At 34.9% G+C, this 20890-nt stretch overlaps 1 protein-coding gene across 1 annotated transcript in view; it reads right to left on the bottom strand.

Moving 5' to 3' along the window:
• The window catches only part of LOC110010009 (uncharacterized), a 63925-nt gene extending 43328 nt beyond the window's left edge, over nt 1-20597 (bottom strand). Inside the window, exons 1-2 of the mRNA XM_089721762.1 lie at nt 20242-20597; nt 2143-5949 (exon numbers count right to left, since the gene is read on the bottom strand). Of these exons, the coding sequence (XP_089577888.1) occupies nt 2143-4098 (1956 nt within the window). The 5' untranslated portion in view covers nt 4099-5949; nt 20242-20597. The remainder of the gene's footprint in view (nt 1-2142; nt 5950-20241) is intronic.
• Nucleotides 20598-20890: the final 293 nt, after the last annotated feature.

The following is a 20890-nucleotide window of genomic DNA, read 5'->3' as shown; positions in this document are numbered from 1 at the left end:
GAATGTATGCTTCGATTATATGCAAATTCAATAAATGGCAAAAAATCCTCCCAAGTTTTCAAATTTTTACCCACTATAGTACGAAGTAAAGTTCCCAAAGTCCTATTCACAACTTCAGTTTGTCCATCAGTTTGTGGATGACAAGTAGTCGAATAAAGTAATTTTGTACCCAGTTTACCCCACAAAACCCGCCAAAAATGTGAAAGGAACTTAGCATCCCTATCAGAAACGATAGTCCGTGGAACTCCATGTAATCGTACCACCTCTCTAAAGAATAATTTAGCAACATGAATAGCATCATCAGTTTTGTGACAAGGAATGAAATGAGCCATTTTGCTGAACCTATCAACTACTACAAATATACTGTCTCTACCATGCCTAGTCTTAGGTAATCCAAGTACAAAATCCATAGATATATCAACCCAAGGTGAGCTAGGAACTGGTAAAGGCATATACAACCCATGAGGCATAGACTTAGATTTGGCCTGTTTACAAGTAAGACAAGAATCACAAACTTTCTCGACATCTTTACGCATATGAGGCCAATAAAAATGTTCATTCAATATGTCATAAGTCTTATGTACCCCAAAATGTCCCATCAATCCCCCACAATGAGACTCAAGTACAAGCAAATCACGCATAGAGCATTTAGGCATGCAAAGTTTACTGCCCCTAAACAAATATCCTTCGTGTCGATAAAATTTATCAAATGCCCCATGTTCACATGCCAAATATACATTGCCAAAATCAGAGTCAGATGCATACAAATTCTTAACATACTCAAATCCTATCAATTTAGAGCTAAGAGTAGTAAGTAAGGTATATCTCCGTGACAATGCATCAGCAACAACGTTATCCTTTCCATGCTTGTATTTTAATAACGTAAGGGAATTGTTCAATGAACTCAACCCACTTTCCATGTCGCTTGTTGAGCTTACCTTGACCCTTCAAATGTTTTAGGGCCTCGTGATCAGTATGAATGACAAACTCCTTAGGTAGTAAGTAGTGTTGCCATACGCTCAAAGTCCTCACCAAGGCATATAGCTCCTTATCATAGGTTGAGTAATTGAGTTGTGCTCCGTTCAACTTCTCACTGAAATAGGCAATTGGTTTCTTCTCTTGCATCAGTACTCCTCCAATTCCTACACCAGAAGCATCACACTCAATTTCAAAGGTGTTCTCAAAATTAGGTAAAGAAAGTATAGGAGCGGATGTCAACTTCCCTTTAAGCATGTCAAACGCTTTCTGCTGTTCCTCGCCCCACTTGAACCCAACTTCCTTTTTAATTACCTCCGTGAGTGGTGCGGCAATCGAAGAGAAATCTTGTACGAACCGTCGGTAGAAACTTGCCAACCCATGGAAACTTCGCACATCCGAAGCTGATTTCGGTGTCGGCCATTCCTTGATAGCTTTCACTTTCTCTTCATCTACCTCTATACCCTGCGCACTCACAACAAAACCAAGGAACACAAGTCTATCTATACAAAATGTGCATTTCCTAAGCTTAGCATACAATTGTTCATTTCTCAAAGCTTGTAATACTAGCCTAACATGCCCAACATGATCATTAAGAGACTTGCTATAAACAAGTATATCATCAAAGTACACAACTACAAATTTTCCTAAGAAAGCTCGTAAAACATGGTTCATAAGCCTCATAAATGTGCTAGGTGCGTTAGATAATCCAAAAGGCATTACTAACCATTCATACAAACCATACTTAGTTTTGAAAGCAGTTTTCCATTCATCACCTGGTTGCATCCGAATTTGATGATAACCGCTCATTAAATCGATCTTTGTAAAGTAAGTAGCCCCACACAACTCATCTAACATGTCATCAAGTCTAGGGATAGGGTGTCTGTACTTTACAGTGATCTTGTTGACCGCCCTACAATCAATGCACATACGCCATGTACCATCCTTTTTTGGTACTAAAAGTACTGGAACGGCACAAGGACTCATGCTTTCTCGCACCAATCCTTTCTCCATAAGCTCATCAACTTGCCTTTGCAACTCCTTTGTATCCGTCGGATTGCTTCTATAGGCTGGTCGATTTGGAATGGTGGAGCCGGGAATGAAATCAATCTGATGTTCTATCCCTCTCAAAGGTGGTAATCCACTAGGTAGCTCCTCTGGAAAAACATCAGTGAATTCCTGTAACATAGAAACAAACACAGAAGGTAAACCATCAAGGTTAGTGTCAGTGTTAGAAAATAAAATTTCCTTGAACCTGAGAAGCAACGCGGGCTGCCTCAAGGCTATGGCACACTTAACCTCCCTAGCTCTCGCATAAAAAGTGTGTTTCTTTCTCTCTCCTCTCGGTGTTTCACTCACCGTTGGGCCAATAATCTGTTTGGTATCTTTTGTGGCCTCTTTCTTTTCAACCTCTCTCTTAACACTCTTTTGTTCTCTCGAACTGGAAGCCTCACTCTCATTTTCCCTCAAAGCTGAAGTCTCTCTTTCTCTCTCAAGTATTTTCTTCTGATCGGTGTATACTTCTTGAGGCGATAATGGAACAAGAGTCACCTTCCTCCCCTTATGAACCAAAGAGTATTGGTTAAAGAACCCATCATGTAGTGCCTTTCGATCATATTGCCATGGCCTTCCCAATAATAGATGGCCTGCCTGCATCGGTACTACATCACACAAAATTTCATCCTTGTACCATCCAATAGAAAACGGCACAAGTACCTGGCGTGTCACCTTCACCTCTCCACCATCATTCAACCATTGCAATCTATAATGTTTAAGACATGCCAAATTCAACTTATTCACCATACTCACACTAGCAACATTAGTGCAACTACCCCCATCAATAATAAGCAAGCACACTTTTCCATGTATCAAGCATCTAGTGTGAAATATGTTCTCACGTTGTTCAAGGCTCTCCTCCTTAACATGCATATTCAAAACTCGCCTAACAACTAGAGATTCTCCACGTTCAGCAAACAACAAGTTATGCTCATCCTCATCTGAATTATCATTATCAACATCATGCAAATGAGGCAAATCATCACAATCACTACATTCAGATTCAGAACTAACATTATCATCTTCCCTAACAATCATAACCCTTTTATTAGGACATTGAGATGCAATATGCCCTTTTCCTAAACACTTAAAGCATTTAATCTCTCTAGAAGGGGTTATAGAGTTAGAAGTACCTTTGTTTCCCTTGAATGTAGTTTGGGCAACCTCTTTACCTTTTGAAACTGATTCCGTTCTTTGGAAACTAGGACCTCTGAAGTCTTTCTTCTCACCTCCCTTGGACCATTTGGTCCCCAAAGTATTGTTGGAATACTTGTTTGTGAACTTTCCCTTTTTCTGCCTTTCTAACTTCATGGCCATATCTACCATCTCTTCTAGTGTATCATAGTGATACATCTCCAAAGCATCGGCAATCTCATCATTCAAACCTCCAAGGAATCTAGACATAGTAATTTCTTCAGCCTCCTCAATCTTGGCTCTAGCTATGTACATCTCCATCTCCTTGTAGTAGACCTCTACACTTCTTCCCCCTTGCAGCAATCTAGCTAACTTGTTGTGTAAGTCCCTGAAGTAATGGGTTGGGACAAATTTCTGGTGCATCAACTCCTTCATGGTCTCCCATTGTGGTACGGGTCGCATTCCCTTCTTCCTTCTCTTTAACAACAACTGTTCCCACCAGAACATAGCATATCCCTTGAACTCAACGGCTGCAAGGTGAGACTTCTTCGTTTCAGAATAATTATGACATTCAAAAATTTGCTCAACCTTTCTTTCCCATTCAAGGTACTCTTCTGCGTTGTTGTTTCCATGGAACTCCGGAACCTTCATTTTAATGGAACCCAAGTCACCATCAACTGTACTAACTCCGGGATTATCGACTTCATCATCTTCAGGAATTTGAAATCTCATCGGTGGAGTATTACTTGGACGAGCTCTTGTAGTATTGGAGCTTTGGGCAGCTTTAATTTCCTGCAATTCCTCTCTCATATCTTGGAGGAAGTTGTTATAGGATCGAAATTGCCCTTGAATCGACTCCATAAAGAGCTTCAATTGGGGGTCTTGAATTTGTCCTCCATCTTTACTAATATCTCCTGACTTTCCTGTACTCATGATTAGTACTCAAAGAAATCACAAAGGAAATTGGTTAAAGTGAAGAAAACACTACCTCACGTGTTTACACTCCTTACCACTCTTTGCAAATCCTCTAATTGTACTTCAGAATTTTAAGCCAACCAATCAATCTCAAAGCACGTTTAGAACACAAGGAAAACAAACCTTAACAACAAGTAAGCACAAACTCTAGAAAGAAGACTCAAAACGATAATGGATGGTAGTACAAGGACAAGATGATGTACTACTTGATTATATTAATTTAGAGTGTAGTGAACAAACAAATACACCCTAATAATGTAATAGAGGCAAAAGAAAGCTCAAAACAAGAATAAACAAACTAGAATTTAAAAGACGAATTCTGGATATAATGTATGAATTTAGTTCACTACAAGCAAACCAAATATGGACCTAATTTACTTCTACCCAAACAATGCAAGCAAACAAAGAAAAACCCAAAAAAAAAAATAAAATTTTTTTAAGGTACTGTAGCACGGATGCTACTGAGTACCTGTAGCACTTTACTGTAGCAAGTGACTGTAGCAAGTTCCTGTAGCAAGTGACCCAATTTAGGTAGGGGAGTTCCTGTAGCAAGTGACCCAATTTGTGTCTTCGAATTCAATTTAGGTAGGTAATGATTATGTTGTCCAACAATGTTTTTGTGTCCCCCAATTCAAATTTGGTAGGTAATAATTAGTTGTCCAACAATGAATTTTTTTTTTTTTTTTATCAACAAGATTCAAGAAGACAAACAAATCTCCAGATTTGGTATTTAATAACTTATAAATTCTTAATAACGTAATCAATTGATTTGTTCTCTTTTTTTTTTTTTTTTCTTGAATGAAGAACAAGCAACAACAAGAAGATTCAGAAGAAGGTAATTCTAGATCTAAGTAGATCCAACGAGAAAAATATCTAGATGCAACAAGATCCAAAGAGAAAATTCCAGATCTAAGAAGATCTAACGAGAAACACCTAGATCCAGCAAGATCTAAAGAGAAAATTCCAGATCTACAATGAAAACAAGAAATAAGACAAACAACAATGGAATCCAGCAACAAGAAAACTCAAATTCCTAACTAAGATAACAGAACTTACCCCAAAACTTTGATTTGGCTCTGATACCAAATGATACGGATCGAATCAAAGGATGAGATGTAAGTTCGCCTCTATGGCACCCCTCGTTTATAATGAAACGGAAACACCAATAATCGAGATTAAATGCTCTATGGCACCCCACGTTTATAAGGAAACGGTAACACCAATAATCAAGCAAAGAACAAGATAAACGCCACAAACGAATTGATAAGTTTACCTTAAATTCTCGATGCAATTAGAGGAAGCAATCTCTCACTGTCACTCTAAGCAAATGGAACAAGCAAAGCTTGAACAAATGAAGTTTTTCAATTTTTATCAAAAATTCCGTCCTTACAAGGAAGACAAGTTATTTATACTAAATAAGGAATCTAGGTTTAACAAAGCATAAAACACATAAAACACGCCTAAGTCACTCCAAGCCTTCAAGCTAATTGGCGCGGGCACTGTAGCAGGCGTGCTTCCCTCCACTGTAGCAGTCAAGCTAATTTATTGGAGTGCTTCAACTTCACGGGCCACCAACAACATTAGAAGCCTAGGAATGCCTTCAAGCTCCTCACAACACTTGTTGAATGCGACATCATGAAGTTCTTGTGTTATTTGGGCTTGAACAAATAATGATATGGCTGCCCCATATCGCTTGGCACGGCTCCTTGTAATCGGTCCAATAGGAAGCACCAATGGATCTCCTTCGTCGTTCACCATGCCTCCTTGCGATCCAGTGACGAGTGATGATGGATCCGCATCAGTATGAACCTATCAAAAAATTATTTTAAACATTCTTCCAAAAACAAAAAGCCACTTGGCACATTTTTTACACTTTCAAAGAGACCACAGGCCCACAATTGCACCTCTCCAATAGGTGTAGTGTTCCTTGGTGGACCAAAAACACTAGTTTTGGATTATAAAATTAGTTGCGCAAATGTTTTCCCACGTAAACAAGGTTAAGTCATTTTTCTTAATTGCTAACTTATTTTTCATTAGCCAACAACTTATTTTTCTTGACTTATTTTCTTTTAATGTTCCAAACAATGAAAAATTATGGAAAATATTTTCCTACAAGTTATTCTACAGAAAAAAAACGAAGCCTAGGATGAGATTAAGTATTAGAAATAAAGTGATTCATGCCTAAAATAAGTACAAATGGTACTTGGTCAAGCATAAAGAAATTAAAGAAAAAGCATGAATACTACATTCTAATACTTAAATTTGCATCCTTATGACAATATGTGTATGTCTAATGTGTAGTATGGAGTTAATATGAATACTAATTTTATGCTACAGCTTCTAAGAGGAGAGGATTGAAAATAGAAGTTAATAAGTAACGGAGTGGAGTATGGGGAGCCTTGTAGCTCAGGTTAGTCCATTATATCTAGAACTTATGTTGTTTAAATGATAAGCAAAATGGTTTTAAAGAAACGTTTTATGAAATGTTACAAAGGTACAAGCAATAAAGCCAAGCTTTTATGTTATGAGTTCTAATAAGAGAAAAGCTGATTTGTTTATCAAATGTTTCATCAAATGGAATTGAATTCGAGTATGATTATTGTGATTATGAATTGATTTTAAAGAAAGAAAATATTAAAGTTAAAGTTAAATGTGTTTTATGTAAAATAATAAAGATTTAATACTAAATTTTTTACAATGGTTGGAAATACTCGTTTGAATGGAAAATGGAGGATGTTGACCATTGACTCTTGTAGTATGAGGGGTGATCTTGAAAGAATGAAAATAGAAGTGCTTGAGCTAAATGATATGTTGCTCATTATGGTTTATAATTGATTTATAATGGAGATACTTGAAAAGTCCCATAGCTAAATGTATGACATGCTTATTACCCGATATCACTTCATTTATTGAAGTTAATATTATGACATAGTTATTGTCCTACTGATATCATTTCATTTGTTGAAGTTAATATTATGACATAGTTATTGTCCTACTGATGTCACTTCATTTGTTGAAATTGATATAGTGATTCATATGGATATGGCAATGAAAGATATTGCAAATGATATTGTTCCCTCTTAGATAAGGTTGAGATTATCCCTCTTCTGTTAATTTTCATATCATAGATTGAGGTTGAGATAGCTTTGTCTTGATGAGTTCATAAGGCACTGGCCCTTTGAATTGAGTATACATAAGCTGTGAATGATTTATTGATATGTTATAATATCTCCTTTTAATTTCTTACTTCGGATACCAAAAACCCATTTCGCTTAACTTGGGACGAAAGCGTGAATTGATTTGTTTTTAGTGAGCAAATGAATATGATTTAACTAATAAGCTTATTTATCTCTCTATCTAATTGATTTATTTTCAGTAAGCAAATGATAAGCATCAACTTGAAAAAGGTAATTTTGAGATTATTTTTCACACTTAAACATCTTAAATACCTAATGGTGAAATATAATTATATTATGTAATTTATATAGTACACTATTAAGTCTTATATTTCGCTATAGTTGTTTTCTATACTATCGCAAGAAAAAGGAAAGAAGAAGAAGTAGGGGAGAGAGAGAGAGAGAGTCATGCAGAGTACTGAGCTCTTTCTACAGCTTTGAAAGGTGAGCTACTGAGGTAGCCATTACCTTATGAATAATCTTGTTGAATTTTGTATTATGTATAATAAAGACTGGTAACTAATATATATATTGAGCATACCAATGCAAATGAAAGCTATATAAGTTTACAGTAATAATACACATTATAAAGCACTAGAAAAGTTTTACTTTTTAAAACTAACTTGTCTTAATTTTAATTTTTAAGGAACAATCCCGTATGTGATCTTCCTTTTAATGCGCTTATGGGTAATGGTTTCATCAATGTATTTTAATATGTAAGTGTATAATGTATAAAGGACTTTTAGTTAAAATGTTTTGATTAGTGGAATGTTTATATCTTTTGTATAAAGGCAATTTATTAAGTTCGACATTTTATCAAGTATGGGTTTATGATATCAAAAATGTTTTAAATAGTTTTGAACTTATTACAACTTATGCATCTTGTAAATGGGAAGTTAAGTCCCTTGTAGTATGTTTATTGAGTTCTTATGTAGACTAAGTGCTTGATAAACATATTACGGGCGACATGGCATACTTTACAATGGGAAAATGTGTGACATGTTTATTTTAGTATCAGAGCATGGTTTAGTTGTATACCGGATTAAATTTTGGATAGTTAAAAGTGTATTTATAAGTTTGCTCGAATATTAAGTGACGGTTAATCATTAGATATCTACATCATACAATTTTCTAATAATTATTTGAAGGAAGTGCCCTATAGATAAGAGTTTGAGAAAAATATCCCTATAGAATCATAATATGGAGGGTGATAATTACGGGAAGTAATTTTATCTCCCTTAGTAGTAGTCTGATGTAGGTTATCTCCATAGAATTATAATTTACATCATCGATTCTCTTTATTTGGGCTGCTAAACTGATAGTTCAACAGATGTGTCATGCCCGACTCTAATCACTAGAGGAATTGTCCGCTTTGGATCAAGCCAAATCACGCATACAAGATTGGCATAATTTACATCATCGATTCTCTTTATTTGGGCTGCTAAACTGATAGTTCAACAAATGTGTCATGCCCGACTCTAATCACTAGAGGAATTGTCCGCTTTGGATCAAGCCAAATCACCCATACAAGATTGGCAAGACTCGCACGGTTTTGTCCCGTAAGTGAAATGGGAAACTTCCCAGGAGGTCACCCATCCTAGGATTTTCGTTAAGCGAGCATGCTTAACCCTAGAGTTCTTCCAACTCTCCAGTCATTCCACCAAAAGGCGCCTCTAATGATTAGTGTAACAGTCTGATTTTCTTTTAGTGTCTGTAATAGTGATTTACGAGTCTGTGAATAGTACCATCAGTTCGGGACTTGGTATTATTTTAGTCCAGAAAAATTACTATGCATATTTAATATTTTATTTACTATTTTTGGAGCATGTTTGCATGATTTAGGCGGGTAGAAAATATTTCATGAATATTATTGGAGAGTTTATGTATTAAAGGAATATTATTTCTAGTGTGGTATATTAAGAAATAAATTATGAATTCTTGTAGTGGAGTTAATTTAATTAACTGGTAGAGTTAAATAATAAGTAGAAGAGAATTATTTGAGGAATATTTAGAGCCATTGTGTGACATCCCAGGTTAGGGGCACAACACCTTAGGCGAATCCCACATCGGCTACGCACAAGGTGGAAGTCCTATACATAAAGGGTGGCAACCTTGAACTAGTGTGACGCATTTTGGGCTGGCAGAGCGGAGGTTTCCCTAGCCCAAAAACAAAACCGTGAGGGTTCAGGCCACGTTTAGCACCCAAAGCGTACAATATCACACTAGGGCTGGGCTGTTACAATTTGGTATCAGAGCCAAAGCCTTGTCCCTCTGGCCGGTGGTGGGGCAAACCTCAGCGAGGACGCTGAGTCCCTAAGGGGGGGTGTATGTGACATCCCAGGTTTGGGGCACAACACCTTAGGCGAATCCCACATCGGCTACGCATAAGGTGGAAGTCCTATACATAAAGGGTGGCAACCTTGAACTAGTGTGACGCATTTTGGGCTGGCAGAGCAGAGGTTTCCCTAGCCCAAAAATAAAACCGTGAGGGTTCAGGCCAGGTTTGGCACCCAAAGCGGACAATATCACACTAGGGCTGGGCTGTTACACATTGGATGAGATTACTTAGGACTTGATCTTAGCCACACATTTGGCATTAAATGAAGAAGTAAAATTTGACTTTTGTCAACTTAAATTTGACTTTTAGTCACTTTTTCTTTCTTCTCTTCTCCTTCTCCAACGCCATTTTCATCTTCTTCCTCTTCCTTCATTTTCTTCATTTTCTTACCTCCAAATTACCACCAAGCTACCTAATTAAACCATGGAATAGTACTTAATTCTTAAGACTTAAGTAGTAGAAGTTGAGATTGGTGATTAAAAGCAAAAAGAATTGAAGTTACCATTGAAGCAAGTAAGTTGTGGTTTTTGAGTTTTGTGAATTAATAAGTAGAATTCATGGTTTAGACGTGTTATTGATGCATTAAATCATGCTCCAACTATTTCTTGTGTCAATTTTTGCTTTTAATGTTGATTTCTCATACTTTGAAGAGGTTGGAGAACCATCCTCAAAAGGTAAAGAGAAAGCCAAGGAGTAAGGCTTTCCAAGCTTATTCAAGCTTGTTAATAAGGTTAGTGCAATACTTGTTTAAGTTGTTTTTACATGGTTAGGTTTTTGAATGTATTTTGGGAACTTTGTATGTTTTGGTTAAATTGATGAATTTTAATGTTAGATATGTTCTCAAGTGGGATTGGACATCATTTTCGACCCCTTTATACTCCCCATCTGTTTTTGACTTCTTCATAAAAGTTGTAGCTCTATTTCTCAGCTTTCCAAAACATATTCTTATGTCTAATTCCAATATTTTTAGCTCAACTTATGATTTAAATACCAAAATTGGTTCTGTTATGGTGTCTTATCTGTATATCCGAAATGATTGTCCATTTTGACCACTAAAATGGCAAAATAATGTCTTATGTTCTCATAAAAGTGGTAGCTCTACCTCTTATCTTTCCAGCCCATCCTTTTGTGTCCAATTTAGAGATACATAGCTCAACTTATGGCTGAAACACTCAAACTGACTCTGTTGTGTGGGGCCACATGCATCACTCAATTGAGTGCCCATTTTGACCACTATAATGATAAGATTAGGTTCTGAGTTCTTCATAAAAGTTCTTGCCCTGTGTCTTGAGACTTCTATGGTTCTAGATTGGTTTAATTTGAGTGTTTGGTTAAGTAGGAATTCAATAAACATTGGACTTGGTTCTGCTGAATCAGGTCTGATCTGTTGGTCTGTGTTCCTAGCTTTTGTTTGCTATCTTACCGATTGATCTGGGCTGTGGTCACTTCATAAAATTTGTAGAATGTTTTCTTAGCTTTCTAATGAATCTGATTTCATTCAATTTGGAGACCCATAACTCAAGTTATGTTTTAAAAACCCAGCAAAGGTCAAGTTTATGAAATGCCAAAAATTCCTTGATTTATGTACTTTTATTCTATATTAAATATATACTATCTTAAAAAGAATGTGGTAATTTTTGTAAGTTGTAAGTTGAGAAATTTTGAAATGATGGGTATTAAGTAATGAAGTGTGTTGATTAAGAATTTTGAGTAAATAACAAAGTCCTTTGTGAAAGAATGATTTTGATTTGGGCTCTACTATGCATGATTGAAATGTGGTATGATGAGATTGATTTTGTTATGTGAAGCTATGATAATATGCTAGGGTTATCAGCCCTTATAAATAGGCGGATGTGCTTATTTGTGTGATAGGGGTGGTGCTTTCATAGGCCACGATTGTGTGATGGGGGTGGCGCTTTCATAGGCCACGATTGTGTGATGGGGGTGGCGCTAACATAGACTGCGATCAAATCTGCTTATGTCCATTCTGTATTAGTACGAGCCTTAACTAAAGAATGAAACTTTATTTTTGTTATAAAAGAATGAAGACATAGTTGTATTTATAATCTTTTTATTGCTTTCAAAGTGTTTTAATTAAATTAATGTGATTTCGGTATTTCTATAATTGAGTAATTTAAAGCACTTGCGAGACTTGCCTTGGCTATTCTTGTTATTTTAATTGTTGGTTATTTAGCACCAGTGAGTTTTCCACTCAGCGCGTTGATTTTTATCACGCAGAGGTTAGGAGCGGAGGATGTTTTTCAAGACCAGAGGAGTAGCATCAGAGTAGATATAACATTTTGTGTAGGATATTTTGTAAATGGTGATTTTTGGCATGTATATAAAATATTGTATTGTGGAGGTTGTATATAATAAGTTTATAATTTATTAAGAGTTATTATTATTTAAGGAAACAACATCTTATTATATTTTTTGTGTATGATGATTATATCTTCCTTGAAAAGAATGTGTTTAGAATATTGTGATGGAACCTAAGTATCTTGATGGATATTTAGAAGTGCTGTGGCATGTTGTGTTGAATTGTAGTTTTGGGGTTTGGAGAAATTGGAAGTGTGTATACTTTCTTTGTGTGGCAAGTTAATTTTTAGGGGAAATTCTTGCGAAATTTTCATAGGAATTTCCTTAAATATTTTTTTTTTTTTGAAAACAAAAATGTTAATTACTTGCCTCCTTATAAAACTCTAACCACTTCTAATTTGTGAGTTAGCTGTAATAAGTGACATAAGACGGTGCTCCGACACCAATTGTGGCATTCGCCATCTGGTTCTCCGGGATTGGCTGGTGGGTGTTACAATTAGTTTCCCCCTTTTCGATATATGATTCGATTCATTCCTGTGTCCCGCATTCCACCACCCTAGCTAGCCTGCCATCCTAGAAGTTAGCCAGGAGCTTCGCTCTACCCGCCCTCTTAGGATCGCTTTGCCGGGTCGAGATGTCACAGGCCTACCAGCTTTCACGTGGTTCGTCCTCGAACAATACATCTACTGGAGTGGGTCTGGCTCTGGTACCAACTGTCACGCCTGACTTTAATCACCAGAAGAATTGTCCGCTTTTGATCAATCCAACTTACCCATAGAAGATTGGCAAGAACAGCATGGTTTTCTCCCGCGGGTGAAATGGGAAACTTCCCAGGAGGTCACCTATCCTAGGATTTCCGTCAAGCAAGCACGGTTAACCCTGGATGTCTTCCAACTCTTCAACCATTCCACCAAAAGGCGCCTCTAATGATTAGTTTTCCCCTTTTCGATATCTGATTCGATTCATTCATGTGTCCTGCATTCCACTACCCTAGCTAACCTGCCATCCTAGAAGCTAGCCAGGAGCTTCACTCTACCCGCCCTCTTAGGATCGCTTTGCCGGGTCGGGATGTCACAAGATGTTTGCCTTATTGAGATAAAATGCAGGTAATCTTTAATAACAACCATAAGTAAACAATTTGGTGAATTGATTAAGTACGGTGCTATAGAGTTCATTTAAACGACTGGCCCTATAGAGGCAGAGCTGTGGTTAGAGAAGATAGGGAAAGTTTTCAAGAAACTCCAGTGTGAATATGCTTAGAGGTATAATTATGTAATATCCTTACTTCAGGATGATACATAGGAGTGATGGAAGACTATTCTCTAGCGTACAATTGAGCCACTTTTTCTGAGTTAGGTAGGTTTTCTCAGAAAGTTTAAAATGAAATATATTCCCTCTGCTTATTTGGATGCTAAGATGAAGGGTTTCTTTAGCTCAAACGGGATCATAAGACAATAATAGAATATAAGAAAGAGTTTACTAGACTCAATTATTATGCTGGGACTATTGACTTCTGACAGTGTTAGACTCAGATTCAGAGACAGTTCAGACCTTTATTATTACTTTCATAAGTTCCATCAATTAGTCATAGTTGTACCTATTATGGTAGATTTCATAGGGGAAAAAACCATCGGCGATTTCCTAAATCAGTCTCTCGCACTATTAGTTCAGGTAAGAGGTACTTCTTATGTAAATTAACTATATATGTATATCTTATCTATGGTGAGATAGGATACATTGTGAGGGATTGTCTCACTTCCAAAGCAACTATCTCTTGTATTGCCAAAGAGATCATTGCAGAAGTCTATGATTAATTATGAACCTTCTTAAATTATAGGCCAAGATAGAGGTATTGCAGGTAGTTAGAAGTCGATGAACCAATCAGAATAGATAGGTGCTTGAGCGAGAATATATGCTATGAGTTATAGACTTAGTGTAGACTCAGTAGGGTATGATTGCTAGTATATTTTATCCCTCTAATCGGAATATATATGTATTGAACTTGGACCCTTCTTATTCATATATCAATGATGAGATTACCTGTCGTGCTTTTGTTATTCGTGTGAGATTGGATCATGATAGGTTTGTATTGAATCCTTTGGGTTTGGAAGTGTGACATCCTACTGAATCGAATCGTTGCATAAAGTCGAGTCGAGTCGAGTCGAGCCGAACTAGAATCAAGTTCGAGCCATTCAGAGTGGGGTAGAATGGGATTTAAAATAAATACTTAACTGCATTGGACTTAATTGAATGAAACATAAAGATAAAAGTATAAGTATTAGGACCAAATTGAAATAAAGTATAAAGTTTAGGTATTAAATTATAAAATATTAAAAAGTTAGGTACTATTTGGTAATTTATAACATACAATTAGAGATAAATTTAGAAGTTACCCGAAAATTCCATTCACTTTCCCTTTCCATCTTCTCCTTCATCTTCTTCCTTCACTTTACCTTCTCCATCTTCTCATAAATCTTCCTCCAATTTCTACCTTAATATTCAACCTTTCAAGCATTAAATTCAACCTACAACTCTATCCAAGTAAGTTGAATTTCTTGAATTTCATATTTGAGTGATATTTTGGATGATTAATAAGATGTTATTATGTATAGGAGAGGTGAACTCAAAGGTAGAAGCAAAAGGAAGCTAAGAAAAAGAGTTAAAGCTCTTTTGGTGGAAGGTTTGATATCTCTTTTAGTTTAACAAATTTTCTTGCATGAGAATATGTGTAGTGTGATGATAGTGATAAAATATGTTGCTGAATGTTGAGTAATAGGTTTGAGAATGTTGATTAAGCATGGGATGCATTGAATAAATGAATTGGATATTGAATTCATGCTGAAACAGGTTGTTGGAAAACTGACTAGTAACTTCAACCTAAATTTGAACCTATGTACCGATGGAATTATGAAGTGGTATAGAAGAGTTATTTGTTCCTTTATGTTTTAGCTGTCTATGAGCTTTGGAATCACCTCAATTGGACTTATAAATTGAATGATATGCCCAAAATAGTACAAATTGTGCAGGCTGAAAATCAAAATCTGGGCGGACTGGAAGGTGTTGCTTTAGCTCAATATTTGACTACTTCACCAACATATTTCAGAGAGTTAGTAGAAGAAATATTTGTACCCTAATGTGTTAGCTAACCATATAATTTGGAATCACCTAAATTGGCCTTATAAATTGAGAGATATGACCAAAATGGTACAAACTGTGCAAGCTGAAAACCAACAGCTGGGCAGACTGGAAGTTGCTACTTTAATTCACGATTTGACTACTTTACCAACATATTTCAGAGAGGTGGTAGAAGACATATTTGTACCCTAATGTGTTATATAACCATAGAATTTGAAATCACCTAAATTGGCCTTATAAATTGAGAGATATGACCAAAATGGTACAAACTGTGCAAGCTGAAAATCAACAGCTGGGCAGACTGGAAGTTGCTATTTTAGCTCAATATTTGACTCCTTTACCTACATATTTCAGAGAAGTGATAGAAGACATATTTTTACCCTAATGTGTTAGCTAACCATAGAATTTAGAAATACCTGAATTGGACTTAAGCAGAAAGAGTTATGCTAGAATTTTTGACACATGTACAGGATGCAAGTTATCAATTTATCAATTGTTTCTACCTTACATGCAAGTTATCAATTGTTTGCATTATTACTCATTAGATGTTACTTGTATTTGTCTACGGAAAAAAAGCATGAAACAGGTTAGAAACATACAGAATGAGATAGCATACAGGTAAACAGTCTGGTTTATGACTTTTATGAATAATTTAATATGTTTATTGTATTATTGAAATACAAATAATATGCTCCACTGAGGTTAGGTGGAAACCACTTAAATAAGACTATGTCACGACATAGGATAGCAGATCTGCGCCCCATACAGTTTGGTACTCCGGCTACAGGCCGTTGAGTGGATATGATTTATATACGGGTCATAGCAGCCCAGCCATACAGTATTCATCCAGTTCTTCTTATCACTTAGGTTTCGCTGTAAACTTATGGAGGCATACAGTTATGAAATTGTGTTATTTATAAATTATACGATGTTTAATAAAAATTGCATAATTCATACAGCATAATGAACAGTAGGTAAGATCATGAAAGTATATTGATATGTGTGATTACATGTTTATTTATTTATTTCTTATTAAGTTGAGATATCCACTGAGCTTTATTTGCTCAGCGAGTTACTTGTTTTAACTGGCAGGTTCTAGGTCTGGACCGTAGAGAATCATCTTTACAACTGTTGCAGTTCATCGTTTGAAGACCCAGTCTTCAGGGTAGCTACTCATTTTGATATTTTGGTTCTGTCTATAATTATCATGGCATGTACAGGGCACATAGTTGGGCCCATTTCATTTTGGTAACTAGTATCATGTCTTGCAAATAGTAAGTACATAGCTGTATCTAACTAATGTCGAAAGCAATAGCATGACATCATATTTAGCCTACAGGATGATATCAGCATGACAGAACATAGGTTCAACCAGCTTGTAGTGTCTCGGTTCGGTTCATTCGGGTTTACGGGTGAACCAGGAAGGGATGTTACAAGAAGTTATCATGAATATATTATATAATGATTACTCTTTGAGGACCTATGGTCATGTATTCTTATTAGACTTGATTAAGATGCCTTTCAGAGACACCGATGACATATTGGATATAAATTGGTTAGAGAGGTAAAAGGCAATGGTCGATTGTGATCTAAAGAAGATTGCTTTTAAGTTACAAGAATATGTAGTGGTGATACCGGACAAGAGATTGTTATTTCTTTCTCCTATCATCATAGTGGCTTAGGCTCAAAAGTTGATTTGTTATGAATATGAGAGATTCCTAACCCATATAGTTGACATTTGAGTAGAAAATCCTAATATCAAGGATAATTCTATTGTATAAAGTTTTCCATTTGATTTTTTTTTTTTTTCAAATGAGCTATCAAGCTTGCCTCTAGAGAAGCAAGTATCATTGACAAATGAGATAATGGCAAAAAAAATTGAATTTATTTCTATTATCCCTCATAGAATAACTCTAAGTGAATAGAAAGAAATAAAAAGTATAGTTATAAGAAATATTTAATATGGGATTTATTTGCCTCGGTGTGTTACACTAGGGATCCACAATGCTCTCTGTAAAAAGGACAGATGATAGTCTTTGATTATATATAACTTATCGCAATTGAATAAGGTCACAATCAAGAATTAATATCATTTGTTAATGATTGATGATGTATTTGATCAGTTAAAGGGAACCAGTATGTCAAGTGAGAATTAAGGAGCAAAATGTTCCAAAGATAACATTTAGGATCCATTACGATCATTATGAATTCTTGGTTATGCGATTTGGGTTAACTAATGCTCTAGCTGAATTTATGGATTTGATAATTACAATCTTTAGACCTCATTTAGACCAGTTTATTGTTATTTTCATTTATGACATTTGGTATATTCGAGAAATATCGAAGAGGATGATAGGCCCATAAGAATTGTTCTTAGACTCTTTTAGAAAAGTAGTTGCATGCTAAGTTTTCTAAATATGAATCTTAGTTAACACAAATTAATTTTCTTGATCATAATGTAATTTTCAAAGACATTTCAGTGGATGCCAGTAATGTAGAGGTCATCTCTAACTTTAAGTCACTAAAGAATGTTAGATTTGAATGGTCAAATGAATATCAAGAGAGGGAGAGAGTTTGGATGGACCGAAGAAGTGTTTGATTGAGGCTCTAGTCTCAATTTTACCTATTTTAGGTAAAGAATTTATAGGGTATAATGATGCTTCTTATAATGCATTAGGTTGTGTGTTGGTGTAGGATAGAAATACCATTACTTATGCATCACACCAACTTAAATTCCATAAGAGAGATTATTCTATCACATTTATATTCAAATTTCATATATTTGTCATGTAACATCACTTACATGAAAAATTAAATCCAAAAGTCATACAATCAATAAACTCATAATCAATTTACTTACCATGCATCTTTTAACTTAATCAATAATTATTAACTCAAAAGGAATGGCTTATTTTTCACTCGTTGTTCCTATATTGTAGGAGATACCATATTGTCATCCCTAGAATTTAATTCGTCTTATAAAAATTCCTAAACAAATATTGATGTAACAAAAAAAAGTACATTTGCCCGTTAAATTGAAATTTCGATAATCGGAATTCCATGTGGACGACATATGGTATTCTTAAATAATTTTATTAAATTTTTATGTCTCATCATTTTTAGTCAGTTTTTTCTCTCTCTCCCTTTTTGATTTCTCTCTCTTGCTCATTATCCCTCTCAAATACAAATATGCTCAATTTGAAGACATGGCCAATCTCAAACAAAATTATCTCTTTATCCATTTACTTTTTCTTCCATTGAAAGAAAATTTTGTAATTGTATTTCTTGCATTTTCATTTGCAGGAACTAAATATTTAATTAAAAAAATCACAAACCCCAAAATCAATGATCCAATAGTAATAGAGGTAGATCTACTAAATTCTTCTTGGAAGTATTCCCAAATCAGTTGTAATGGACAAGACTCATTCTCTTCTTAGATCTATCACATCCTTCTCAATAATAACATAGAGGCTTACTGGACATTCATGGAACATTTATCGAGTTGATTACCACGACTTCAGATCAAATCTTATTTTGGAAGATATAGGACTAGAAAGAAAATCAAATTCACTGCAGTATTCGAATTTGCGGTCTTATTAGTAGCACCTTTAATAATAATAACAGCACCCCTAAGTATATAATAATATCGTTCACAACCTGAGGTTTTGAAATAAGCTCCACGATCCATTCAGATTTCATATCCAGAACTTTTCTTCTACTACAACACTAAAGAACTGATTCTTCTTTTATATTTATATGGCCAACAAAAGGCATGTTGCATTAATATTTAGACCAATTAATCGATTATTTTAAAACTAAAAATCTAGTCCCGAATCCCCCTCATTTTCAACGATTAATACATTTTGTCCATTTGGACCAATGTTCGGAGTCGAATTAGGGTTCCCTTAGATTTTTTCCTTAAAATGAAAAATATAAGTGGTAACTCCTTTTCAATGAAATCAATCAGATTAAATAGGCTTTTACACCATGAACCCAACTCAATGTGAATGTTTCGATTCCATTTTTAGCAGATCGAAAAAGTCACTTGGATTAGGGCCTCATAGCTCTTTACCTTTAGCCTTGGAGCAAAACCTTCTAAAAAAATCTAAAATAAATACAGACTTAATGAAAATGAAATATAAATGTATGAATAACATGAATAAATGCATGAAACCCTATTTCTAGCCTAAATTTGAAAAATCACTAAGATTTTATATGAGAGAAAAAGAGGTAGAATAGGTTTTAGTGAGAGAAAGCTTACCAAAATGATGACAATCCGAGTTTAGATGAAGAATTACATGTCCTTAACTTAGGTGTTCATAGATTTTTGCTTGAGCTCACTTAAAAATGAAGTTGTAGCGTATGTTGTAAAGAAAATGAAAGAGAGAGACTGAGAGAGAAAGCCGGAAGGCTAGTATTTACATGAGGAAGAACTAGATGTTGTAAACTTGTTAGATTAGGCTTTAGATGATTTTAGGGTGGTTGGTAATTTTTCAAATGAATTGTGGTTATTAGAGTCTTAAAATCTCATCCAAATGCCCATATTGATTCATTAAATGGCAAAGTGGTAATTTGTCATTGTGTAGAGATAAAGTTGACTTGTCAACTAGTCTTACAAATGGAGGGTTAGGATTTGTTTAAGGTTCCTCTCATCCTAAGGCTAGAATTAGACATCACACTATATCTAACTATACATTATAAAAACTCTATATTTACACATGTCATGCCATTAATTAAATCTCCATATAATTAAAATTACTAAAATAATTTATGACATCACAACTCATCTATATGAGCATAAATCATATCTTAATAAATTAAATCTCTACACATGTGAAATTATTGAAATACTCCAAGGACATTATTTATCAATAAAATAATTAACCATGAGAAATTCATATATTAAATTTAATTAATTAATCAAGACTAGTCATATAAAGTATAATTAACTCCATAAATATTAATTATTATTAATATCCTTCTTGAGTCATATCATGTTCCTATCAAACAATATTATTCACGACACGGTAATAATAATGCCATTTTATGATCCAAATTTTGGGGCATTACAATATATAATGTATAAAGCAGTCAAATGAAAGAGGGAAAGGAGAGGAGTTGAGTGAGAATTACCTTGTAAGCTAGACTTGCTGGAAATGGTGTGAATCCCCGGAAAACAAATCTACTACAACACTCGAATCTTCAAACTTCGATTTTTGTTCAACAATGCAACAAGAGCTCAATCTAAAGTTATATTCATATTCCTCTCATTGAGTACTTGGGTTTAGAGTGCTCGATCATTGAAAATGATTGAGTTGACTGGAAAAATAAAAAAGAGAAAGGAGAGAGGGCTATCGGCGTCGAAGAGCAAGGAGATGAGAGAATTTAGATTTTCTCTGTCTTCTAACAATTGGCTATAAAATGGGTTCACTTCACTTAAAGGTTAGGTATGATCCGAATATGAATTAAGTGATTTTCTCTTGGTTTTGGTTTGAACTCGGTTTAAATGGTTTTCCAAATGGGTTTTCCGCTTGACTTTTTGTTCCAAATTATCAATAAATTATATATAATATTTTAAGATCTTTTTAATAAAAATTAAATTCTAAATTTTTTTGAAAGTTAAATTTGGGTTGCATATATATATATATATATATATATATATATATATATATATATATACCAGACCTAAAACTAAACAAAGAAATTCGTTGATCTTTTAACAAAACAAAGGAATTCATATCTTTTTGAATGAAACTAAAACCAAAAAATATAATATTAGATC

Source organism: Jatropha curcas, chromosome 1 (genome assembly GCF_041381405.1).
Source record: "Jatropha curcas cultivar XTBG-Jc1 chromosome 1, XTBG_Jcur_1.0, whole genome shotgun sequence".
Lineage (NCBI taxonomy): Eukaryota > Viridiplantae > Streptophyta > Magnoliopsida > Malpighiales > Euphorbiaceae > Jatropha > Jatropha curcas.
The sequence above is the reverse complement of the archived record's forward strand: the minus strand, read 5'-3'. Positions and strand labels throughout refer to the sequence as shown.